At 40.7% G+C, this 27,379-nt stretch overlaps 1 protein-coding gene across 11 annotated transcripts in view; it reads left to right on the top strand.

Moving 5' to 3' along the window:
• picalma (phosphatidylinositol binding clathrin assembly protein a) overlaps positions 1-27,379 on the top strand; it is a 166,303-nt gene that overhangs the window by 86,931 nt on the left and 51,993 nt on the right. For all 11 annotated transcript variants that reach the window (XM_072577722.1, XM_072577723.1, XM_072577727.1 and 8 more), the window contains exons 10-12: positions 11,145-11,268; positions 12,046-12,185; positions 13,272-13,372. In XM_072577722.1, coding sequence (XP_072433823.1) covers positions 11,145-11,268; positions 12,046-12,185; positions 13,272-13,372 — 365 coding nt within the window. The remainder of the gene's footprint in view (positions 1-11,144; positions 11,269-12,045; positions 12,186-13,271; positions 13,373-27,379) is intronic.

Here is a 27,379-nt window from a genome sequence, read left to right as displayed (position 1 = left end):
CAAGGGGAATACATTCCATAATTAATCTGTACCAATTTGAAAGTCCAGGGGGGCCCTCAGCCACCCAGTTCACCAAAATATTTTTCCTTGCACAGAAAGAGAGAATAGAAAATAGTCTCTTCCCGTACATGTCCAGGGAGGAAAAGTTCGAAAAGCTCAAAAGAAGAGATACCGGGTCTACTTTAATTTCCGCTCCTAAAATTTCTGTCAGGGTACTTGCTACTTTAGTCCAATATCTACGGATCTTATGACAGGTACAATGTACAAGAGTGCCCACCTCTATTTTACATTTGGGACACATTGGAGATGCTCCTGCCTTATATTTTGCCAATCGAACCGGTGCCATATGGGCCCTAATGAAGTATCTTCAGCTGGATAGCCTGGGTTCTGTTACAAATAGTAATTCTTCTAGCGTTTTCCCAAATATCATTCCACGTTTCTATAGAGATTTCTAGTCCCAAATCCTGATCCCATGTTTTAAGCAGATTATCCATATTTCCCGATACTTCATCATGTAGTAAATGATAGATAGTACTGACGGAAGATACCCCCACTGGTCGTAGGACTCTACATTCTCTATCTGATTTATAAAGACTATCTAATAACGTAGTCTTCTTCTGTATATAGTCTTGAATTTGGAAGTATCGAAAGAGGTCTCCATTAGGTAATCCGAATTTCTGACGCAGCTGTTCCAAAGACATCAGGACCCCATCCTTAAATAGGTCCCCTAGACATGAGATACCCCTGGATCTCCAGAGTTTAAAAGTGGCATCTGTAAACCCCGGTTGGAATCCCCATGCTCCCACTATCGGTGCATAAGGGGATGTTTTATGTTAATTACCCTCATTTTGCCACATTATATTCCAAGCCTTAATCGTGTTTAGTATTATAGGGTTTTTACAGTCGTCTGTAATGATTTTCCTCTTATCTGAAAATAAAAGGTTAATAAGTGGGTATTTTACTTGTGAGGCCTCGATATCCAACCAGATTGATTGTGGATCAGACAAGACCCAATCAGCTATGTAACTTAATAGGGAACTTAACTGATACTTCCTAAAATATGGGAAGTCCAGTCCTCCCCTTGCCTGTGGAAGCTGTAGCTTCTTCAGCTTAATGAGGGGCCGTCTATGATTCCAGATAAAGGAACCCAACCAGCCATATAATTTACGTCGTGCCAGCCTCGGCAGCATCACCGGAAGCATTCTCATAGGATATAGGAGATGGGGCAGGACATTCATTTTAATTAGTGCTTTTCTACCCAACCAGGAAATTGGAAGGTCTCCCCATCGCTGGAGGTCCTGCCTTATCCTTTCCAGTAAATGCACAAAATTAGCCTTATACAACTGACCAAATACTGGGGTAATAAAATGCCTAAATATAAGAAGCCCTCCAGGGACTACCGACAGGGAAAAAGGGATCCGTCCACTAAGTGGAGTATCATAGCAAGGCCACCCATTGGCATAACCTCCGATTTTGAAAACTTAATTTTATAGCCTGAGAATGCGCTAAATGTATTAATAACTTGGATTAGGCGAGGTACGGACATCAGAGGATTACTGAGGAATAGAAGAACATCATCTTCATAAAGGGTAATTTTATGTTTACCTTTACCAATCTTTGTGGCCATTATATTAGGGTCATCTCGTATAGCTTCTGCTAGTGGTTCAATTATTAGCGTAAATAACAATGGAGAGAGAGGACATCCCTGACGGCAGCCCCTACCCACACTGAAGCATCTAATGAAACTACTACTCCTGGCATCTTTCCCTGATGACAGGCTTGAATCATATTCAAAACCCTTCTAATATTATTGGATGATCTACGGCCCTTAATAAACCCCGTCTGATCCTCCTTTATAATATGTGGCAGTACCCTTTCTAGTCTCAGTGTTAACATTTTAGAAAGAATTTTAAAATCTACATTTAGCAAGGATATTGGTGTGTATGACGTACAATCTTCTGGATCCTTTCCTTTTTTAAGGATAAGAAAGATATTTGCCTCTTTCAGTGAAGGCGGGAGACTGCCCTGACTATATGCATAGTTATACATGTCCATAAGTGGACCAGCCAATATTTCTGTAAATTCTTTATAGAATTCAGTTTGAAAACCCTCTGGGTCAGGTGCCTTACCGCTCTGAAGTTGCCTAATTGCATCAAGTATTTCTTGGATTGTTAGGGGAACATTCAAGACCGATACCTGTTCTGGAGTGAGGCCCGGAAAGGTCAAATTTTTAAAAAATGACTGCATCCTCCTAGTCCTGTCTTCACAATCCTGCGATAACTCAGAATAAAATTCTCTAAAGATCGCATTAATCTTTTTATGATCATGAGTCAAAATACCCGTACTTTCCTTGATAGACGTAATAGTCTGAGGGGCCTTTTATACTTTGCAAGAAATGCTAAGTATCTACCCGGTTTGTCGCCCTATTCGTATAACCTTTGTTTTGCAAATAATATTTCCCTCTTAGCCGATTGAGTAAGCGTAGTGTTTAGAGCTGTCCTAAGAGCCGTAATCCTTTGCAATTTAATAATAGGTCTATCAGTATATGCTGTTTCAGCTGCTTATATGCGGGTTTCAAGCAGACGCTGTTGTTCTCCCTTCAATTTTTTCTGGGTCGCTGAGTAGGAGATGATCAAACCTCGCGTGTAAGCTTTGATGGTCTCCCAAATCATTGATGGGTTGCTAGCCGTACCTGAATTAATTTCTCAAAAAGTTTTAAGTTCTTGAGAGAAGTACTTTACAAATTTACTATCTTTCATTAGGAAGGGGTGCATACGCCAATGCCGAGGGGATGTCCCATTGTTCCTCGCCTTAGTTTCCATATATACAGCAGCATGGTCGGAAATTGCTATACTATCTATTTTACAGGATGATATGGAATTTTAAAAAATCGAGGGGGCAAAAAACATATCGATTCTGGTATGACATTTATGTGGATTGGAGTAGAAAGAAAAATCTCTGCCCTGTGGATGAAGACATCTCCATACATCTACTAATCCTAATTCTTTGTTCAGATCCACGAATTGTCTAGACCTGGGAGATACTCCTACAGTCCTCTTGGGAATCCTATCTATTTCCGGATCCATAATACAATTAAAGTCTCCCCCTATAATTGTATGATGGGCATCAAAAGCCATCAGTTTTGAAAAGGCTTCCGTTATAAATTTAAAGGGGTGTGCCGGGGGCAGTACAAATTTAAAATCCCATATTCCTCTCCATTTATGAGGGCTTTAATCAAAATCTATCGTCCAGATTTGTCTTTTATCTGATTTAGGGTTTTGAAAGGGAAATTCTTCCGAACAAGAATACCAACTCCCCTGCTTTTTGAGCTAAAAGAAGAAAAAAAGGCCTAATCAAATCCACCCTGTCGTAGTTTCAAGTGTTCTTGATCCAACAGGTGTGTCTCCTGTAGGAGAGCTATATCAACTCTTTCTTAAGATTTGATAATATTTTCTTCCTTTGACTGGCGAATTACTCCCCTTGACATTCCAGGTGCACCACTTAACCGACTGATGACCATAATCATCCGGGCAAATCCGAGACCCCTCGGGAGGGGAAACCCTATCCAGAACATCCCGAGCATAGAGCATATAAAATTCACAAAAATAAAGGCTCTCTAATACACTCACAACAGTATAATAAAAAACTATTTCTAAATAATAAAAAAAATACGCATTTAAGTGGAGATTTTCCCCCTTGTTCCCAGGGGGTGTCACTTCCTTTCCAAAAGTCCATCATATCCTCTCCCAACCAATGCCCCAACCTTGACCCAGGCAGTCTTCAATAAAATGAGGAGAATTCAGATATAATACAAAGCTAGAGTTAACAGTGAGCACCCTACCCCCGCCCACACCAACACCTGGATATATTTGGTAATGTTAATACCATATATAAACATATAACTATAAAATTACAACCTCAACAAATAATAATTAAATATAATAATACAAAATAACAACGGAGAAACAACCCCGCTCCTAAAGACAGAGGTAAAATAGAATAAGGTAACCACCTCCCCCCACCAACATTAACCAAACCCCCCGGCTATATATATATAAAACACACATATACATACATACCCACATATATCCATAAAAGAATAAATTAAGACAACCCCAAGGTGGTGGGGGAGAAAATCAAATCCCTCTCCCCACCCCCCATGATAATATTAAACAGTAAGGTAAGAAAAAAGAAAAAAAGTGGAGGGATATAAACCAAAGCGGGGGGAAAGGCAAACCAATATCCATATTATCTCTTATAGTTTATCTAAGAGAGTTTAAGAATTCCTTAGCGTTTTCTGGTGATCCGAAGTTATACACAGATCCTTCATGGTTAAAGCGTAGCGTCGCTGGGTAGCGTAAGGAGTACTGAATATTTAAGTCCCTTAAACGCTTCTTCGCCTTGTCGAATGCCTTCCTCTTTTCGGACCAGAACTGGGGAAAAGTCCTGGAATAACATGATCTTGGATCATTTATAGATCATAGCTTGGGGTCTTTTCCAAGATTTCTAGAAGCTTCTAGGAGTATCTGCCTGTACCTATAGCTCTGCAGCCGGAACAGGACCGGGCGTGGGCGCTGGTTCGAGTCGGGCCCGCGTATTGCAACCCGGTAGGCCCATTCTACCCTTACCTGGCCTGATCCAGCTTCCAGATTTAAAAGCTGTGGCAGCCACTGCTCGAGGAATGCTGTAAGCTGGCCTTCCTCTTCCCGTTCGGGAAGGCCCAGCAAACAAATATTTTTTTGAGGTCATCAATATGATTCTCTAAGGTCCGGACTCGCTGTTCGAGAGTCCGGACCTGATCCATGGCCGATTGCGCTGTAGTTTCGGAGTTCGCGGCCTTTTACCTCCGCCCCTCCGACTTGGCGCTCGATTTCCTGGATGTCTCGGTCATGCTTCTGCAGTGCGGCCGAGAGTGAGTCCCATCGATTTCGGGATTCTTCGATAAAAGCGTCAATCTTCGCATCCAGTTTGGAGATCATTTCCACAAGGCTTGTCACTGTAGGTAAGTCCCCCGGGGCGGCTGTGGACGTCTCAGCTGCAGCTGGAGAGGGTGGGGGAGGGGTTCCTACTTGCTGAGAGCTGCGGGCTCCCTTCCTTTTGATCATTTTTACTAAATATTAGATTGTTTAAATTTAATACTAAGCAACTAATTAAATTAAACAGCTATTATAAATGATTTGGTGAGTGTGGTGGGGTTGGGTGACCCACTTTACCCAAGTCTTGGGAGGAGCACTATAGACTCAGACTTGCTGGGTCGCCGCCATCTTGGATCCCCCGACCACCTGCTCTTTAATGGCCCTATAAACCACAGTGGTGGGGTTAGTGTTTGCCATGACTGGAACATTGCAGTCTTGCAAAGCCAATGTGGTTACATTCCATGGTCTGGCAGATGACAGTTTCCGAGGTTTGCTTTATTAATTTGTGGGACTTGGACGTTGCTGCCTGGCCAGCATTGATAGCCTATCCCTATTTGCCCTTGAGAAGATGGTAGTGCGCTGCCTTCTTGAATTGCTACAGTCCACTAACTGTGGGTTAACCCACAATGCTGATAGGGAGAGAATTTCAGATTTCTGACCCAACGACTGTGAAGGAATCACAATATATTTCCAAGTCAGGCTGGTGAGTGGCTTGGAGGGGAACTGGCCAGTGGTGGTGGTGGTGTTCCCAAGTACCTGCTGCCCTTGTTCTTCTAGGTGGAAGTGGTCATGGGTTTGGAACGTGCTGTCTTAGGATCTTTGGTGAATTTCTGCAGTGCATCTTGTAGATAGTACACACTGCTGCTACTGAGTGCTGGTGGTGGAGGGATTGCATGTTTGTGGATGTGATGCCAATCAAGTAGGTTGCTTTGTCCTGGATGTTGCCAAACTTCTTGAGTGTTGTTGGAGCTGCACCCATCCAAGCAAGTGGGGAATATTCCATCACCCTCCTGACTTGTCCCTTGTAGGTGGTAGATAGACTTCGGGGTGTCAGGAGGTGACTTACTCGCCGCAGTATCCCTAGTCTCTGACCTGTTCTTGTAGCTACTCTGTTTATGTGGTGAGTCCAGTTGAGTTTCTGGTCAGTAGAAACCCCAACGATGTTGACAGTGGGGGATTCAGTGCTGGTAATACCATTGAATGTCAAAGGGCAGTGTTTAGTGTCTCTTATTCGTCATGTTCATTGTCTGGCATTTGTGTGGCGCAAATGTTACTTGTCACTTGTCGACCCAAGCCTGGATATTGTACAGATCTTGTTGCATTTGAGCACGGGTTGCTTCAATATGTGAGGATTCGCAAATGGTGCTGAACGCTGTGCATTCATTGGCGAACATTCCCACTTCTGACCTTCTACCAGAGGGAAGATCATTCATGAAGCAGCTGAAGATTGTTGGGCCTGGGACACTACCCTTAGGGACTCCTGCAGAGATGTCCTGGAATTGAGATGACTTTTTGCCAGGGCTTCTCGATGCCGTATTCAGTCAAATGTGGCCTTAATGTCAAGGGCTGTCATGCTCACCTCATCTCTGGAATCAGCTCTTTTGTCCATATTTGAACCAAGGCTGTAATGAGATCAGGAGCTGAGTGACCCTGGCGAAACCCAAACTGAGCATCACTGAGCAGGTTGTTGCTGAGGAGGTGCTGCTTGATAGCATCGTTGATGACCCTTTCCATCACTTTATGGAGATGATGGAGAATAGACTGGTTGGTAATTGGCCGGGTTCGATTTGTCCTACATTTTGTGTACAGGAGATACTGCACAATTATTCCCCATTGTTGTGTAGATGCCAGTCTTGTAACTGTCCTGGAAGAGCTTGGCTAGGGGTGAGGCAAGTTCTGGAGCACATATCTTCAGTGCTATTGCTGGATTGTTATCTGGATCCATTGCTTTTGCAGTATCCAGTGTCTCCAGCCATTTCTCGATATCATGTGGAGTGAATCAAATTGGCTGGAGACTGGTATCGGTGATGCTGGGGATCACTGGAGGAACCCAGGATTGATGAACCACTCGGCAGTTCTGACTGAAGATTGTTGCGACTGCATCAGAGTTAGCTTTTGCAGTGATATGCTGGACTCCTCCATCATTGCGAATGGGATATTTGTGGAGCCGCCTCCTCCAGTGAGTTGTTTAGTTGTCCACCGACATTCACGACTGAATGTGGAAGAACTGTAGAAGTTACATCTAATCCACTTTTTATGAGATTGCTTAGTCTGTCTATTGCTTGCTGTTTATGCCGTTTGGCATGCAAGTAGTCTTGTTTGATAGGTTAATGCTGATGTATCCACATCCAATCAGTGACATATCCTTAACACTGGTTTGGCAAAATTAGCCCGTGCCCATCTTTCACTGAATCCTTTGTTTGAAATCCTCCAATCAGATTTCTGCCTTTGCTCTTGCAGAATTCCTAAAATACATTTATATTTGATTGTGACAAAGGCAAGCTATTTTTACTCTTCTTGGCCTGACTACATCCTTTAATTTGGTTGAGCACTTGGTCTTCCAATGTCTCTGTTATAATCTAGCTGGGTAGAACTTGCGTGGTGCATTCTTACTTAGCTTATTTTCCCATTTTTCCTAGTGTAACTAAGGATTTATCTTTGCCTGCATCTAATATCGTATTTACTTGCTCTTTTTTGGTGTCCTAAGAAAAAAACACTAATTTTCACATATATCAGGTAACATGATGATCCTTAGTTCATTTACCGTTGTCAAATCCTCCATCATAGCTAATTTGTCAGATTTGGTTATCTGGCATCTAGTGAAGGAGGAACAAAATGCACACATAGACACCCACACATACCCTTATAGACACACACAATCACACATGCACCCCCTCACAGACTTAAGACACTGTGTGTGTGTGTGTGTGTGTGTGTGTGTGTTCACACGCACACACACGTATACACACGTATATACACACACATGCACACGCGCACACACATGTATATACACACACACACACACGTATATACACACACACATGCACACATATATTTTGTGGGGTGAATTTGCACTTGGAGTTATATTGCACTTTGCTCAAAAACTGCATACATTCATGTAGAACTCTGAGCTCAAAAAGTGCATGAATTTATGTAAAACTCTGATTCTAATCTAAAAAGTGAGATAACAATCTAAACATCAGGTCATAGACAGAGAACACAGGGGGCTAACACCTTCCACATATTGTCTAGCTATCACCATGGTTAACAGCTAACCCGCGAATGCAACTTTTTTAAAAAAAAGTTTTGTGATTTGCACATGAAAGAAGTGAAACTATCACTGTATTCTAACAGATGAAAGGCTTAACAGACAATCAATTTTTCAATGTATAATTTCAGTTACAGCACACTGCAAATTTTTGCTATAAATTCTGTGTTACGATCGAGCCCTCCACAATCAGCTGATGAAGGAGCGTCGCTCCGAAAGCTAGTGTGCTTCCAATTAAACCTGTTGGACTATAACCTGGTGTTGTGTGATTTTTAACTTTGAACCCTCTCCAGTTTAATAGTATCATTCCTGAAATAGGGCAGCCAGAACTGGACACTATACTCCAGAAGAGGCCTCACCAGTGTCCTGTACAACCTCAACATGACGTCCCAACCCCTTTGCTGAAAGATTTGAGCAATGAAGGCATGCATGCGAAACACCTTCTTAACTGTCCTGTCTACCTGTGACACAAAGAATTATGTACCTGAAACCTTAGGTTTCTCTGTTCTGCAACACTACCCAGGGCCCGACGATTAATTGTATAAGTCATGTCCTTGTTTGCATAACCAAATGGCACATACTACAAATTTATCCAAATTAAACTCCATCTGCCAATCCTCAGTCCAATTATTCAAGATCTCTTTGTAATCTTAGATAACCACGCTCACTGTGCACTATACCACCAATTTTGATGTCATCTGCAAACTCAGTAATCATGCTTTCTATATGCTCACCCAAGTCATTTATATAAATGATGAACAAAACTGGACACAAAACCGATCCCTATGGAACATCACTGGTCACAGACCTCCAGTCTGCCTCTGTCAAATTCTGACCCTTAACATAAATCCAATTTTGAATCCAGTTGGCAAGCTCACCTTGAATGCTATGTGATCTAACATTACGAATAAGCCTGTCATGCAGAACCTTGTAAAGGCTAAAGTCCAATTAAACCACATTTAGCACCCTACCCTCCTCAGTATATTTGGTTATGTTATTAAAAAAAACTTTGTATCATATTCTTAGTGTATTGTCCACACTCTAACCAAAGCTACTTCTGTAGCATTGCCAGACTCTGCTGTGCCTTCATTCATTTACTGCTGAAGTGCCCATCCATGCCTTCATGTGCTGGACTTGACTTTTCCATCTGGCCTGTCTTCCATGTTCTCCCTCCTTAAACATCAGTTTATTCAAAACTCTGTTTGTTTTTTGATTTGTCCCACATTCTCTCTGTCTGTCACTTTTGTGTTGGTTGATCTACTTCGGTTATTGGTCAAGTAATAACGCTCTTTTCTAATCCTCGTCCTGGTTTTCAAATTTCTTGAGGGTTTCAACCCAGTTTTTCTGTGTGCAATCTCCTCCAATTTCTGCATTAATTCAATTCTAGCCCCTTGTGCATTCTAAATTTTAAAGATTTCAGCCATGCCTTCAGATGTCTTGGCTGTGAACTCTAATCTGTTCCTCCCTAAATATCTCTGCCTCTTCACATCAAAGTCATCTATTAAAACTCATCTGTTTGATTAAGCTGTTTCCTATCAGCACAAATGCCACTTGTGACTTGATGTCAAATCCTGCTTCGTTGATATGCTGTAAAATAATGAGAGAAACTGTGTTGCTGGTAAAGCGCAGCAGGTCAGGCAGCATCCAAGGAGCAGGACAATCGACGTTTCAGGCATGAGCCCTTCTGAATAGCATTCCTGAAGAAGGGCTCATGCCCAAAATGTCGATTCTCCTAATTGAGATTATGTTTGACTTGAAGTTTGGAGGTGATGGTTCTCCCAGGTACCTGCTGCTCATCTTTATCATACTGGTGGAAGTGCTGTTCATGAAACCCTTTACTTTTGCAGTACATGTTGTATATCATACCTATTGTAGCCACAGTACATCAGTGGTAGAAGGAGTGGATTTTTAAAATGGTAAATGGGCTAATGATCAAGCAGACTACAGTGCGGGTTTTGGAGAGTTACGAAGCGGTGGCATTATATTAATGACATTGGACTAGTAATCTAGAATCACACGTCAATATTGCGGGACATGGGTTCAAATTCCGTCATGGTAGATGGTGGAATTTGAATTTGGTATTTTTAAAAAAGTGTAGTACTTTTTAAAAAAAACTAACAGCAGCCATTTAGCCACTGTCAATTGAGCATGCTAGGAGCTAATAAGTACGTTTGTGGATGACATGGAGATTGGTTGGGTGGTTAACAGTGAGAAAGAAGATCTTAAGTGACAGGAAGATATAGATGGTTGTTCGGATGAACAGAGCAGCAGATGGAATTTAATCCTGAAAAGTATGAGGTCATGTCTTGTTACTTAAAAAGGGAAAAGGAGATTGTAAGAGCAGGGAGGTTCTATTGGTGCTGTACAAAATTTAGGTTGGGCTATGGTTGGAGCACAGTGTGCAGTCCTGGTTGCCGTCTGAAGGATGTGATTGCACTGAAGGAAGTGCAGACCCATTGGGCTAAAGGGCATCTTCTGTGCTCTCACTGTAACCTGCCATAGCAACAACAACAGTTGTCTTTAAAGAGAGGTCTAGAGGAATATTGAAAGGTGAGGAGTGAATCATAATTGTGCAAAGGGTGACAAATGGGCTACCAGCTGCATGTTCCACCTTGTGTATACCTATTATTAATTTCCTTGTAGACTTTACAAGTATTACGTCTACTTTATTAATTCCTTTTTTGGAGTGGTAGGAAGACAGTGATAAGATTGACAAATGATCTCGTACAATTTTTTAAATAATTCGTCTGTGTTTGCTGTTATTTTTATAGTTTTGTGAAGCTAAAACCAGTCTCTTGGTATCTACTTTTTGAGAGTTACCTCAGAATAGAATTTCTAAGCTTCATTTCAGAAGGTGCACATGGGAGTTCGTTCCTGGGACTTGTCACTGATCTGTAAAATAATATCTAGTTCTTTTGAAGCTCAGGTTTAATATCTTGTTTCTTTTTTTTCTTCCCCAGAGCTACCACCCTTTCAAATGCAGTCTCATCACTTTCTAACACAGGCATGTCACTCAGCCGAGTCGATGAAAGAGAAAAACAAGCTGCTTTGGAGGAAGAACAGGCCCGGTTGAAAGCACTCAAGGTCATTTGTTGCTCTTGCTTTTCTTCCTTCATCTTCCCCATTTTGCTTCCCAGAACAAATGCAAAATTCAAGGCATTACCTATAGCTTGTGCACTTGTAAGAAATGTTGAGATATTTGATAAACTACCTTGCATCTTCATTGAGAGAACTTAGTCAATTCCAAATACTGATATTTGTTTTCCACACTCCTAAACCTACATCTTTTGCTTGCTTTACTCCCATCTTTTATGATGTTCTCTGAAAGTGTATCTTTCCCATGAAATCCATTTCTACTCCATGATCCCATTCCTATTAAACTGTATAGCTTCCTTCCGTTGCACATAAAAGTATCCCATTGTAAGTGATTCACTCTTCCAAGCTAGTCGCCTTTCCTTCCAAATTCGCAATCTCGGAAGCACACAATTGTTATGGTGCAGAAGGAGGCCATTCAGGCCATCGTGCCAGCATTGGCTGTTCATCTGAGCGTCATTATGTAGTGCTAATCTCCTGCTTTACCCCCTTGCCCTCACAAGCTTCCTTTCTAACTAATCGTCCATTGTCCTATTGAATACCTTGAGTCCTGCAGTTTTTACTTTTGCACTTTGCAAAGTAACATAATTTTAAAAAATATATTCTCCCCTTTCCCTATATTTTCATTAGCTGATGAAAGTTGATCCTCCAATTAATTCTCCAGTAAATCTTTTAAATGCTAATTTGAGCATTTCTCATTTTGTTTGTGACTAGTTAAAACTTTTTTCAAAAATCCGTTAAATAGTTAGAATTGTTCCTATATAACAGGAACAGCGTTTGAGGGAACTTGCAAAAAAATCCTATCCATCTTCTGCGACAACTGCTGCATCACCCAGTTCAACCTCTGGTGGAAGTATCAGCACAACTGCAGCTGTAGACCTCTTCTCAACACCTGGTTCTTCCAACAGGTATAAGATTTTTAATTGCTGTTTGGTAGTGTTGAGCATGTGACTTTTGAATATGTTTACTGATGTTTGTCAGTCCAGCATACATACAGAACCCTATTCTCCTTTACAGATCAGCTTCAATTAGTTCAGCATTTGCAACACCAGCACCAGAATCAGCATAGTTACTGCCTTCTGAATTTCACTATGAATGTAGGTTTCGCTACTGGACTTGGTACTGTCTTTTTTGCAGATGCAGTTCTAGTAAGCTTTATGAAAAGTAATGCATACGGGACATTGGGAAAACAGCTTTTTTGTAGAGATTTTTAATTGAAATTGGATAAAAGGCAATACTTGAAATGTTTAAATACTACAATCTCCCAAGTATTGATTATTCAGTTTGGAGATTAGGTAAATAATGTCTGAATGTAATTTGAATAATTGCACTTATGTTGGTCATTAATAGTGCGTGTAGCATCTGAACGTTGACACTAATATTATAACAAATTATTTTTCGGCATGTCTCTAATGTTTCAGTCTAATTACACTTGCACTTTTTATAGAAATCCATTTGATGGTACAAGTGAAAGGAACCACACCTGCCGTGTGTGAACACAATAGGAAACATAATAGTTGTAATGATTGCTTATCCCTCAAACAGGATTATGTAAACATGCTATTTGATTATTATTGCATTGCAGTTTATGGGAGCTTGCCATTTCTTTGTCTTTTTTCTTCATTATGACTGACTGACTACACTTGAAACAGTAGTTCATTGGTTGTAAAACACTCTTGATAACACTGATCGTGAAAGACACCTTTTGAGAATGCATGTCTTTGTTTCTAAGCAAGTTGACAATATGCCAAATAAGCTTGGTGACAAGTTTGATTTGTAATAGGAATGTTTATCATGGGGAGCAAAGGAGATGCTTTCAATCTGAAGTCACTCCCTCTTCCACTTAAACCGTCAAAAGGATTATCTTTGTTTAGTGGCATTCTACTTTTCCCAAAGTACAGCTAAGTCATATAGATCAGAACAGTTTGACTTTCAACATGTTAATATTTACATTAAGTACATCCAAAGTAAGTATTTTTATTTTTACTCTACAGCACTTCCAAAGTGCCAAATGACTTGCTTGATCTCCAGCCAACATTTCAGCCATCCATGCAATCTATCTCGACAATGCCTCCAGCATCTAATACATGGGGAGGTAAGATGCCTCGAAAAACCTTCCCGATGGTGGTAAAAATTTACATTTTGGTCATTTTTGATGCATTATTACATATTTGGAACATTTGATCAAAATGCATGAATAATCTAAATTTTATGCTTTAAGTATTAGTTTAATCAATAAAAATCTGAGCCTAGATCACCTAAGGAAATCTATAAGGAATACAGGAGATTGCTACTTCAAAGAACTTTTTAGCAGGGCAAACATCTAAACTGGACTGAGCAGAGAGTAATACCTAGGACACTCTGTTTTCTAATTGCAGAACGTTTTGTGGTTTGCCTAATTGTCAACCTTCTTTTATTTTCTAATTTAGAAGTGATGCTTACGTGACTCTGCTCTGCATGGCTAGGGAAGGGATGTATGTGTACTTATGAATGGGAATCCCAGAAAGTTGTTTTTCTGAACATCCTGCAGTTAAAAGCAGGATATTTTAGAATTTCCCTCCAAGTTTCCTGCTCAACACTCAGTAGGCAGGTAGCCAGACCACTAGGTAAGAAAACTGGCAGGAGTGAAGACTGCAGATGCTGGAGATCAGAGTCGAGTGTGTGGTGCTGGAAAAGCAAGGCAGGAGGCGGCAGTATCCGAGGAGGAGAATTGACGTTTCAGGTATAGTGTCTTCATCAGGAATGAGACTTGTGGGCTGGAGGGCTGAGAGATAAACAGGAGGGGAGTTGGGGGAAGGTAGCTGAGAATGCAATAGTTAGATGTAGGTGATCGGTCAGATAGGAGGGTGGAGCGGATAGGTGGGAAAGGTGATGAACAGGTAAGGAGGACAGTGTCAAGATGGAGGTTTGGGACTGGGATGGTGTGGGGTGAGAGGAAATGAGGATACTGTTGAAATCCACATTGATCCCATGTGGTTGCAGGGTTCCAAAGCGGTATATGAGGCGTTCTTCCTCCAGGTGTCAGGTGGTAAGAGTTTGAGGATGGAGGAGGCCCAGGACCTGCATGTCCTTGGTGGAGTGGGAGGGGGAGTTGAAATGTTCAGCCACTGGGCGGTGGGCTTGGTTGGTGCACATGTCTCAGAGATGTTCTCTGAAACGATCCGCAAGTAGGCATCGTGTCTCCCCGACGAAGAGGAGACCACATCGAGTGCAACAGATACAATAGATGACATTGGTGGACGTACAGGTAAATTTCTGTCGGATGTGGAAGGATCCTTCTGCTGGATTTGGGGTCTTGGATGGAGATGAGGGGAGTGATGTGAGCGCAGGTTTTGCATTTCCTGTGGTGGCAAGGGAAGGTGCCAGGAGTGGGGTGTGGGCTGCCGGGGGAGGGGGGTGGGGAGTGCGCGTGGATCTGACTAGGGAGTTGTGGGTGGAATCGTCTCTCTGGAACGCTGATGGGGTGGGAAGGGAAAAATGTGTTTGGTGATAGGGTCCATTTGTAGGTGGCAGAAGTGGCAGAGGATGATGTGATGTGTACAGAGGTTGATGGGGTGGAAAGTGAGGGCTGGGGGAGCACTGTCCTTGTTCCATTGGGAGGGGTGCGGTTCAAGGGCGAAGGTGCAGGAAGTGGAGGAATGGAGGACATCGTCAATCACGTGGGAAGGAGAATTGTAATCTTGGAAGAATGAGGCCATCTGGGATTTTCTGAGGTGGAATTGGTCTTCCTGGGAACAGATGCAGCAGAGGCGGAGGATTTGGGAATAAGGAATTTCGTTTTTACGGGAGGTGGCGAGAGAGGAGCTATCGTCTAGGTAGCTGTGGGAGTCAGTGGGCTTGTATTAGATGTTCGTGGTTAGTATGTCGCTGGAGATGGAGGTGGAGAGGTCCAAGAAGGGGAGGGAGGTGTCCGAGATGGTCCAAGTGAATTGGAGGTCGGGGTGAAAAGTGTTAGTGAAGTTGATGAACTGTTCAGTCTCTGCGTGGGAGCACGAGGTAGTGCTGACATAGTCATCGATGTAGTGGAGGAACAGGTGGGGGGTGGTGCCGGTGTAACTGTAGAAGACGGACAGTTTCTCATACCCGACAAAGAGGCAGGCATAACTGGGTCCCATGTGGGTACCCTTTGGTTTGAAGGAAGTGGGAGAATTGGAAGAAAAAGTTGTTAAGGGTGAGGACCAGTTCAGCCAGGCAGATGAGGGTGTCAGTGGAAGGGTATTGGTTGGGACGGCATGAGAGGAAGAAACTGAGGGCTTTGGAGTCCTTTTGTCATGGCGGATAGATGTGTACAGGGACTGGATGTTCATAGTGAAGATAAGATGTTGGGGGCTGGGGACATGAAAATCTTGGAGGAGGTGAAGGGCTTGGGTGGTGTCCCGAATGTAAGTGGGGAGTTCCTGGACTAAGGGGGACAGGACAGTGTCAAGGTATGCAGAGATGAGTTCAGTGGGACAGGAGCAGGCTGAGACAATGGGTTGACTAGGAAAGTCAGGTTTGTGAAGCTTCGGTAGGAGGTAGAATTGAGCTGGCTGGGCTCACAGACAGTGAGGTTGGAGGCTGTGGATGGGAGGTCCCCAGAGGTGATGAGGTTGTGGGTAGTCTGGGAGATGATTGGTTTGGTGATAGTTGAGGTCGTGGTTGAGGGGGCACTAGGAGAAGGTTGAGTTTGCGCCTGGCTTCAGTGGTGTTGAGGTTGGTATGCCAAACTACCACTGCACCCCCCTTGTCTGCAGGTTTGATGGTGAGGTTGAGGTTGGTGTTGGAGTGGAAGGAGTGAGGGTGGGAGGTTGGAGTGGGTGAGGGGTGGATAGATTCAGGAGGTCAATGTCATGGCGGCAGTTAGAAATGAAGCAGTCAAGGGCTGGTAACAGGTCAGCGTCGACACTACTCCCCTCGCCTCCATCCAATGCCCCAAAGGATCCTTCCACATCCAAAAGAAACTTACCTGTCATCAATAAGTTGGCAGGCTGAGGAGCAAAGATGACCGTTGGTTGGAGGCAGGAAAGACTAACGTTTCAGCAGCCATGAGGTGTTTGCGAAATTGGGGAGAAATAAGGAAAGCGATAGTGCTCGTGGTAGGGTCAGCTAATTGGATTTTGGGGGATTTCAGAGTAAGTTGTTGGGCAAGGAGGGTAAAACAGCTGGCCCACAGGCAGTGCTATAATGGTATTCACCTTGTGGAAACCAAGATAACGTTAAATGTAAATAAGTTTGTTTTAAATGGAACCGCACCATCATCTTTAAAATCTACCCACTACCTGAGTGAATTCATGGGCCTCCCCTTGCCTGGCTTGCCTTTAGTAGAAGTAGGTGGGTTAGAGTTAATACCTCTATATTGATTTTTCAACACACCTGACGTACCTTTTAAGAATTAAATAACCACCCTGCTTTCCCCCATGTTTCAAACTGAATTTTTAAAAATTGTTTAGAAGCCATAAGTGAGAGCCTATTGAATTTTATTTCTTTACTTTTGTATTTATAACGCTATGTGTAAATTTAACAGCTTGGGAAAAGAAAATCTTCTGTGTGTGTGTGTGTATATATCGTCTTTCGATGTGGCACAGCTCTCTTTAACCTTCAGTAGCCTGTGTTGACAAAATCAATCGAAAACTGAAGCCATTATTGATGCCTCTGGCCATAAATTCCCTGCTGTTGTGACTAATTTCTGTTCAAAGTTCTGATAACTTTCTCGAGCTAAAGCAGATTGTTAAGAATTTTGCTTAGCTATTCAATCCCAAGCTTCCTTGCTATTCCTTCTCAGCACCAAGACGTTGTATGCTGTTACCTGACATATTCTGACTATTCCTTTGATTCCCCTCCATCCTGACTTGTTGACTCCACATTGAGTATCTGAATATTCTTTAACATGCTGTCTCTATCCTTGTTTAAATTGCAAATTGACCATTTTTTTTGTAGTGTTTTGGAATGTGATTTTGCTTTGTAGTTGTTGAATGCAGTTGAAAGTTTTTCTCATCTTTAGTGGATGAATGCACTTTTGAAAGGTGAGCCAGGCATAGAGACATAGTCAGTATGGGCAAGTCAAACCAAAAGGGTCTATTTCCATGCTGTATGATTCTGTGACTAAGTTTCCCAAACTGAACTAGTCACACTTGCCTGCATTTGGCCCATATCCCTGTAAAGCTTTCCTATTCATGTACCTATCCAAATATCTTTTAAATGTTTTAGCTGTACCTGCATCTACCACTTCAACTGGCATTATGATGATAAGAGTTCAAAAATATATATCTTTTAAAATCTTTATATTTGTACTATTTCATTTCCATTTTGATCCAATGAAAGTCTATCATTATACTTCCAGAAAATTTAAAAGTAAAGACAATTGGTGCTTTTAATTTCCTAGTGTATTGTCCATGGGAATGCTTGAATGTGTTACTGCTTGCTATTTGTTGATATCATTTCTGTTCAACGCCTTGAGATCCTCTTGAATAAGAGCCAAATTTAAACTGTTCAGAGACAGTTCAGAGATTGTTCTGTCTTTGTGAGCTTTGTGTGAGGTCCATCATCTCTGACAGCAAAATCCAACCCACAAAAACCAAACATGGATATTATGGTGGAAGTAAAAACTGGTGAAGGATTTTAATAGTTGCAGTCTGTAGGGTACGCTAAGGTGATCCTTTTCACTTTTCAGAACGCTGCTTCTTGATATCTTTTTTCAAGTACTTTCACTTCCTTGCATGGACACAGGGTGGCTGGGTCCTGCTTATAAAAATTCTGACTTATTTGGTGAAAAACCACAGTTTACACCAATCGATAAAGGAAAATAAACTAGCTTTCTTCAGGTTTGAGGTGTGTTTTACTGCACAAAAATGGACTACTCCTTCCCTTTGAGAGAGCATTAGGCTTTTCCCAAGCATTCAGAGACACAGGCTACCTGAGAGACAATCACATGGTTGTTGGCAGGCAGAAGGTGTTCATGAGCAATAACTGGTCACTATTCTGCAAACAATCAGCGAATTCTTGTTGGCCAAATTTCTCTTTGTATACAAGCCCCTGGCTCTCACTTGTCTGTAACTAGACATCCCACCAATTATTTGAGAAACAACTGTGTAAACGGCACATAAAACATCAGGTAACTTGATTTTAAAAAGTCAGCAATCTTTAAACCATCTTGGATTCAAATATCCTGATAACTTTTTTCTTCCCTGATTGTAGCAGAGTCTGCAGCTGAATGACTCTGAGCCAAAGCTCCTTGAGCCACAAACACTTAATACAGATATGTTTGCCCTGGGTACACAGTTGTTATCCATGAGCTCCCTTGTACCACAAACATGACAGATTAAAGCGATCTGCAAAAGAAGTTATGGTGAAGTGAGGAGTAAAACCTTCACTCAGTGAATTCCATGGACCTATCTGTAAGTGTGGCAGAGGCAGGTCCAATTGAAGCCTTTAAATGGATAAATATAATATTCAAGGGTGGAGTGGGGGGAGATGGGTCCTTGGTAATTAAGCTAATTTAACATGCTGGTACAGGCATGATGAGTTGAATGGTCTCCTGTGCTGTAACATCTCTGATTTTTTTGATAGCTTTTCTATTTCAGTCCCTGATCAAAAATACCGAAAAATAAAAAGATGATGTCTTGCAACAATCAAGGTTAGATGTTGCAAAGATAACAAAAAGGCAAGACTAAAGGTTCTGTATTTGAACGCATATAGAATCCATAACAAAATAAATAGTATACATGTGGATGCTGGAATGCAAGGATTTGAGCCTGAATATCGCAGAGTCTCTGATATTCAAAAAGAATAGGTAGCCAGGTAAAAGTGAAGCAATATTACCATAAATGAAAGTTGGCATTTGTGTAATAGTGAGATTAATCTTGGTTTAGGAAATCAGAATGTGGAATTTGTTCGGGTGCAGTGAGGTATAGCAGGGGAACCACTAGTGAAAACTGGGCCCCTAACAGGAAAAGAAAATGTAGGATGAAGAATGGAAGAAGAAAAATTAAATGTTTGTGATGAGCAATAATTATCATGACTTGAATCTGCGTATAAAATAGAAAAATCAAATTGGCAGCAGTAACCTGGAGGAGGATTTCATAGAATTATTATCAAGATAGTGCTGCTTTATATTACTCTTGGTTTTATGTAATTTGACAGGATTAAAGAGTGATCCCAGAGTAATGGTACCTTCAGGTAGCATCAAACAAGTATGATTGAATTTTACATGGCATTTGAAAATGAGTATACTAGGTCAAAGACAAGTATTTTAAATTTGAAGATGAGCAACTGTTGACATGAAAGCTGAGCTCACTGAACGAGCTGGACTAAGCTAGGGGATAGATCAGTACACATGCAGTGATAGACATATAAGGGAATATTTTGGAATACTGAGAATCTGTACGTTCCCTACTATTCTAAAATAATTTTCAAGGACCCACCGCCCATGGTATGCTGGAAGAGTTTGGAAATGCATCAAGTTCTCAAAGGTAAGTGGCAGGTCCGATGACTGGTTAGAGAGAAAAAAAATGCCTGAGAATGACTAAAGGGTAAATTAGGGTAAAGGCATTAGAATATGAAGGAAAGATAGAAATATAAAAGCAGAGAGCATGGATTTCAACAGGTTTTTGAAAAGGAGAAAGTGAATCACTGAGTCTTGACCCTCCAGAGAGTAAGAATGGGTAGACGTGTCACTCAGTCTAGGCAGTCTTCATATGAGGGTCTTAAAAAATGTAGTTAATCGGGTGAAAGATGTGTTGGTGTTAATTTTTCTAAAACTCACTAGGTTCTTGCAGTCAGACTGTAAATTAGCAAATATTATCCCTCTAGTCAAATGTTGATATCGGTCATGGGGAAAGTGGTAGAACTGATCATTTAAAGGGGCTATATCTCGGAAATTAGACTGAAGGGAATAGGGCGCAGAGTAAGCATGGTTTCATGAAAGAGAACTCCTGTTAACCAAGTTATTTGGAGTTCTTTGAAGGAGTAGCATGGCAAAAACAAAGAGTTGCATCTATTTTCATCAATGATACAACATGGATGTACGAAAATGGAAAGTCTTTGCGGGATGTGTTGCAGAGGTCACAAAACCTGAATATAATTGTTGACTCAAACCTCACTCTGGGACTTCAGGACATGAACTGGACTGATCCTTCAGTCTAGTTCAAGGAAATGCTGCATTGTTGGAGCTGCTCTCATTTGATTACTCAGAAGAATGCACAAAATCCAGTCATAAGTTGGGGATGCTGGGAAAAGCAGAGAATTCTCCGAAGACATGGTTAGTGTATAGTAGTTTCATGTATTTGTGGAATATATCGTGTGCACAGCTTGATTGCTGTGTTTACCTTTCTAATAGCTGTATCTACAATTGAAGAGTAATTTGGCTGAGACATTATGGAATGTGCCTATGAAACGAATAGTATGAAGTGTTTTGTTTCTTTACAACTCAGTTGTTTTTATACTGTTCAGATTGCTAATTAACTTGTTAGCTATCTGTTTGATGTCCCAAGACCAAAGTGACAATCATAGCAACATTTAAGAATGTTTTTAAAATAATTGTAAGAACATTGTAAAATGATAATTTAATCAGTATGAATATGTCCAAATGGTTTTGATTTCAGTCCTGAGTTTGCCTCTGAAATTATAGCCCAGAGCCAATATAATTGATCAGGTGATTACATGTACCTGTACAAGGAATAAAGCTATCTTTTTCAAAAAGCATCTGCCATTATCTATTGAAATACCTTAAATAATATAGGTATTTTACTTTGTATTTTTTTCTGCCAATATACTGGTTGATAAAACAGGGCAAACTGGTCCTTTTGTTTTTGTCAGACTTTAAAATAGTTTTAATTTTGATATTTTGTGCAGATAATTCGAACAGGAATTTGTAATGCCCCTCAGATTAAAGGAAACTTATTCTAATAAAATGAGTTTATATAGTAAACAGTCAACTATCGATCCTTTTGAGGGTCATGGTATTCCAATATGCCTGCCTGATTGAAAATATTTACCCCTGATTAATTCAGGATGACTGCTTAAAACATTTTGGAAAAATCCTCCCTAATGTGCTTTTATACGTTTTCTCATTAATCCATATTTGATCAAAATGTTTATAAATCCCTAAGATTATTTATTGCTAGTGTAAGATAAGTCATAGATATCTTCACTAACTCATTGCTCAGCTTTCTATATTCATTAATACCACATTCCCATTCACTCATCCATAACCCTTTACTAACCTGTTGCTTACTATAATGCATTTTCATTCATTCATAAAACTGTGGTTTTGTACTGTATTTTATTATTGCAAGATAGACTAAATTTAAAAACATTCCTTCCAAACCCGTTACTGCTGCTTCACACCTTCAACCCCTATCAGACCTAGTTACATCAAAAGATCCTCTGAATACGTATCAAAGACTACTAACCTGTTCAGAAACCGTACCCTCACCACCATAGCATCTCCATGACCCACTTGAAACTGTGGAAAGATCATATTAATCATCCCTTACCAACAATGTGTCAGGACTTGAATAGATTGCAGAACATCAAACAGTTTCCCCAACTCGTGTATACTTATTTCATACATAATAAACAGGGCCGCTAAACTTACTATCAAAACAGCATTTCCATGAAATTGCATGAATGAATGAGTGAAACTCACACTGGCAAATAGTAAACAAATCTCATGACTTGACTGCAATAATCTGTTTAATATCCTTTATTCTTTTGTTAAGTACATGTATAATTTCTAAAAAGAGCATATAGATCTGGTACATTTACTAACTTAAGGGATAAAAGGACTAATTCCTCTTAATTATGCAAGCAGAATGCTCTTAATCCTATCAGGAGTAGCAGCCAGCATAGAGTCCTAGAGGTTTACAGCACGGAAACAGACACTTCGGTCCAACTCGTCCATGCCGACCAACTATCCAAACCCAGTCTAGTCCCACCTGCCAGCACCCGGCCCATATCCCTCCAAATGCTTCCTATTCATATATCCATTCAGATGCCTTTTAATGTTGCAATTGTACCAGCCTTCACCACTTTACCTGGCAGCTCATTCCATACACGTGCCACCCTCTACATGAAAACGTTGCCCCTTAGGTCTCTTTTATATCTTTCCCCACTCACCCTAAACCTATGTCCTCTAGTTCTGGACTCCCCCACCCCAGGGAAAAGACTTGGTCTATTTATCCTATCCATACCCCTCATGATTTTATAAATCTCTAAAAGGTTACCCCTCAGCCTCCGACACTCCAGGGAAAACAGCACCAGCCTGTTCAACCTCTCTCTATAGCTCAAATCCTCCAACCTTGGCAACATCCTTGTAAATCTTTCCTGAACCCTTTCAAGTTTCACAACATCTTTCCGATAGGAAGGAGACCAGAATTGCATGCAATATTCCAACAGTGGCCGAACCAATGTCCTGTACAGCAGCAACATGTCCTCCCAACTCCTGTACTCAATACTCTGAACAATAAAGGAAAGCATACCAAACGCCACCTTCACTATCCTATCTACCTACGACTCCACTTTCAAGGAGCTATGAACCTGCACTCCAAGGTTTCTTTGTTCAGCAACACTCCCTAGGACCTTACCATGAAGTGTAGAAGTCCTGCTAAGATTTGCTTTCCCAAAATGCAGCACCTCTCATTTATCTGAATTAAACTCCACCTGCCACTTCTCAGCCCATTGGCCCATCTGGTCAGATGTTGTAATCTGAGGTAATCTTCTTCGCTGCCCACCACACCTCCAATTTTTGTGTCATCGGCAAACTTACTAACTATACCTCTTAAACCCACATCCAAATCATTTATATAAGTGATGAAAAGTAGTGGACCCTGCACCACCACCCTCTCTCTTCTACCTTTGAGCCAGTTCTGTATCCAAATGACAAGTTTTCCCTAAATTCCATGAGATCTAACTTTGCTCATACTTAACAAATGTTTAAACAATCTCCTGTTTATAAACTTTTATGTACTATAGATAAAGCTATGTAACACCATAATGGTAGAATTTTAATGTACTTTAAACGGTGTATAAAGAGGCTACTGTAAGAAGTGTACTTCAGGATTCCATTGTCACCTTGAACTGTGCTACTGCGGTTGCTAATGTAAGAGGCTATTTTTGCCAATCAATGGTTTCGGTTGTTATTTGAACATGATCCCACACCAGCTAATCAGATTCTTGGAGAAGTTTGTTATGAAAATCTATTTTTCCAAGCTACCAGAAAGTAGGAAACTTAAGAATGATTTGGTCTATCAGCTGCAGTATCACAGTTGTTAAATACTCTTCAACAGCCAGTGCCGGTTCCCCCATGAATGTAGCTTGTATTGTTTTTGTGATCATTTCTGTTCACAGGTGTTTGGTTGAGATAATTGTGTTTTCAAACACATTTTAGGCATGTGGGTTGTGGATGTCATGTTTCTTGCCCATCTGTGGTGAAGGAGTTGATGTTCATGTTACATTGAGCACCAAAGAATTTGATGATTTTACAGTCTTTGGGTGGAGACAGTTGTGTCCTGAAGGAGTATCTGAAAGCAGCAAATGTATTCTGTACAGCTCACAATGGTCCTTGGGAATTGTACATGTTAATAGGTAGTTTGTACTAAGAAGCTATCTTTATACTACACAAGCATCCTCTTGGTTTCACCTCACCCTGTGATCTGAACAACTGATAATTAGATAAGCCCTAAGCTCAGCAGAGCGGAGGAGGATTGGTGGCAGTAAGCTACCCAAACCAGGTTAACAACTTGCAGCAGTCCTATCAGATAATGTGGCAAGATATTGACTGATTTCAGAGGATAAGTAAGTAGTATTCACATTGGTACAGATCTGGAGTCACGTGTACAGGCCAGACCAAGTGAGGATGGCGGATTTCCTTCCCTTTATTTAAATAAAAAGTTAGCGAATGAGTTAAATTTTTGTCAATTAGTAAAATCTGTCTTTGTCGCCAAGACTTAATCTTTCAATTCCAGATTTTATTAATTGAGTAATCATTTTTGAACCCATGTTCCAGAGCATTAGTCTGGGCCTCTGGATTACCAGTCCAGTGGCATTACTACTAGGCAGTCTGGTTTTAACAATATTTAATGTTAATCTATTTTCATCGGCCAATAATGCTTTGGATGCATTCCATTTTTTAAATTGGTGTTTTGAAGGGTGATATGGTGGCTCGGTAGTTAGCAGTACTGCCTCCAAATGCCAAGGACCCTAGTTTGATTCCAACCTTGGATGACTGTGTGGAGTTTATGCCTTCTGCCCACATGTGCAGGGATTTTCTCCAGGTGCTATGGTTTCCTCCCACAGTCCAAAGCTGTGCAGGTTAGAAGGATTGGCCATTCTAAATTTCCTTGTAGTGTGTAGGGATGTAAAACCATGGCAAAATTTACTAGAGTGGGGTGCTCTTCGGAGGATTGATGCAAACTTGATGGGCCATTTGGCCTCTTTTTGCTCTGTCGGGATTCTAGACTTGTTTTAACCTGGATGTCGGTTTGCTCGCTGAGCTGGGAGGTTAATTTCCAGATGTTTTGTCACCCTGCTAGGTAACATCTTCAGTGGGCCTTCGGGTGAAACACTGTTGAAGATTCCTGCTTTTTCTTTATATGTTTGGGTTTCTTTGGGTTGGTGATGTCATTACCTGTGGTGTTACCATTTCTTCTTTTTCTCAGGGGTGGTAGATGGGGTCTAACTTGATATGTTTGTTGATCGAGTTCTGGTTGGAATGCTATGCTTCTAGGAATTCCTGTCCTGATCAAAGTGGTGTCCTTCCTTATCTGTATGTAAGGATACTAGTGAGAGAGGGTCATGTCGTTTTGTGGCGAGTTGATGTTCATGTATCCTAGTGGCTGGTTTTCTGTCTGTTTATCCAATGTAGTATTTGTTACAGTTCTTGCACAGTATTTTGTAAATGACATTAGTTTTGCTTGTTGGTCTTTCAAGTTCATTAGCTGCTGTTTTCGTGTGTTGGTGGATTTGTGGGCTACCATGATGCCAAGGGGTCTGAGTAGTCTGGCAGTGATTTCTGAGATGTCTTTTGATGTAGGGGAGAGTGGCTAGGGTTTCTGGGCGTGTTTTGTCTGCTTGTTTGGGTTTGTTGTTGAGAAATCGGCGGACTGTGTTCATTGGGTACCCATTCTTTTTGAATACACGGTATAGGTGATTTCCCTCTGCTTTGCATAATTCCTGTGTGTTGCAGAGTGTGTTGGCTTGTTGAAATAATGTTCTGATGTAGCTTCATTTTAACCCTGCTACAACTTTAATGTCTCTGTGCTATACAAAGGTTTAGTTTTTCCATTCAATGGGGAGGACCATTTTGGACAAATTATGGCAAATCTCTCTTGTATGTTCTAGTGATACACTCAAGAACATTGGAGGAGATCTGAGTTTTCTTTTGGGAATAGGCTGAAGGAATCGATGAAAATTATTGTGCAAAAATGTCTTAAACTGATATAATAATTGTGGAATGAGCCATCAGTTAATGGCCCAAAATGGTCAGCATTAGAACGGAGGGTGGAAAACAGGAATGATTTCAAGTAGAAAAAGTGATGATACTTTTAAGGAAAAAGTGTTTGTATTAGAATCCGTAAATAAAGATGTGCCCCAAGGAGGTATAAGTGATAACAATTACTAGCACCTGCTATCTGAGAAAATGAGTGGTGGTTATTATCTTAGAGAATCCAAATACCATTGTTTTTAGTCAACTTACTCATGATTAAACATTTTAACAAATGATTAAATTAGCAGCTGAGTCAAACTACATACTCCCAATTTTCAAGAGGCCAAAATTCCATTTTGTGACACCAACAAGGGGGGAAAACGAAATGCAGTAATGTGATCATACATGTGTCTGGAGTTCTTGCTAATTTAGTGCAAGTGCTGATGCTGGACATTCATTCTGTACCAATCCATACTTGAACAACATTAGCAAAATTTGACAGCTAGTCACTGGAATTCCTTTCCAAATAGTATATTCATATCTCCAGCAGTCAGTTAGATATTTGCACCTGGGCAACATTCAAAGAATATCAATGTGTTGGAATACCAAGTGAAATTGGGGGATTAGGAAATAACAACATGGTAATGTATGTGTGCTTATTTAATTACACAGTTTTGTTATTTCACTACTCCGGTTTCAATTTTAAAACTAGCTTCAGTTTCTCCTGAATGATCACCCAGATAAGTTGGGCTTGACAGCAGAATGTATCTGGGCATTGGTGCAAGAATTAATTCTGTATATTTTACTTTTCTCACATTTGACTTGATGCATGTCAAATTATAAAATATTTTGAATGTATTGCAGCTAATGAATGAAGGTTTACAAAAAAAAATCCCTAACCAATGCAGCAGTATGAGAATTCATTTTTGTCAGACTCCCAACCATTTGATTTGGAATAATACACTGAAAGATTCAGCGGGAGATTGGGTTGCACTGAGTATCTAGCTATCAAAATTCCTTTTGTTTTAATTATATGTTAGCTTAATTGCAACTTGACTCTATGCTGGAGCAACTGTTAGTAATACTGTAATGAGGGCACTTCAGGATGCTATTTGTGATTTTTTTTGAAAAAGGGTTCTTTTAACAGAAGAATGTAAGAGATGTTGGTTAAGTGCTGAGGTTCTTAATTTGTTATTGCTGAATGGCTGATCAACAATTGATATCTTTATATCATGCAATATTTACAAATAGTTTAACATACACAGGTTATGAAGATTTGCAGTTATGACTGTGTAGTTTTGATGTTGAACTCTGGTAGCAATGACAATGTTCTGCTTATTTTAAGTTAAAGCTGCTACTGTGAGAGTTGCACTGAAATTTGTGAATGTTATATCCAAGGTGGTTGGATTTGGCTAACATGTCAAATTATGCATGTGATAAGTTGAAGCCAATGCATGTTTGTTCTTTTTTCAGTCAAAGTTGGTAGTCACTTTTTTCTTGTACCTGTGATACTTGTTTTTCTTTACACTGTGCTGTCTCTATGTGCGAGGAAGGAAAAAGAAAAAGAACTGTTGCCTCCCTAACCTTTCCCCTTTTTGTTTTGGACAGAGGAATTTCTCTTAAGTTTAACATTGAAACATAATAAGTTGCAGCATAATTCTTTACCAAAGGAGGACTGAATTTGATGCAAATGTGTTGATC

This window comes from Chiloscyllium punctatum, chromosome 9, assembly GCF_047496795.1.
Source record: "Chiloscyllium punctatum isolate Juve2018m chromosome 9, sChiPun1.3, whole genome shotgun sequence".
Lineage (NCBI taxonomy): Eukaryota > Metazoa > Chordata > Chondrichthyes > Orectolobiformes > Hemiscylliidae > Chiloscyllium > Chiloscyllium punctatum.
The sequence above is the reverse complement of the archived record's forward strand: the minus strand, read 5'-3'. Positions and strand labels throughout refer to the sequence as shown.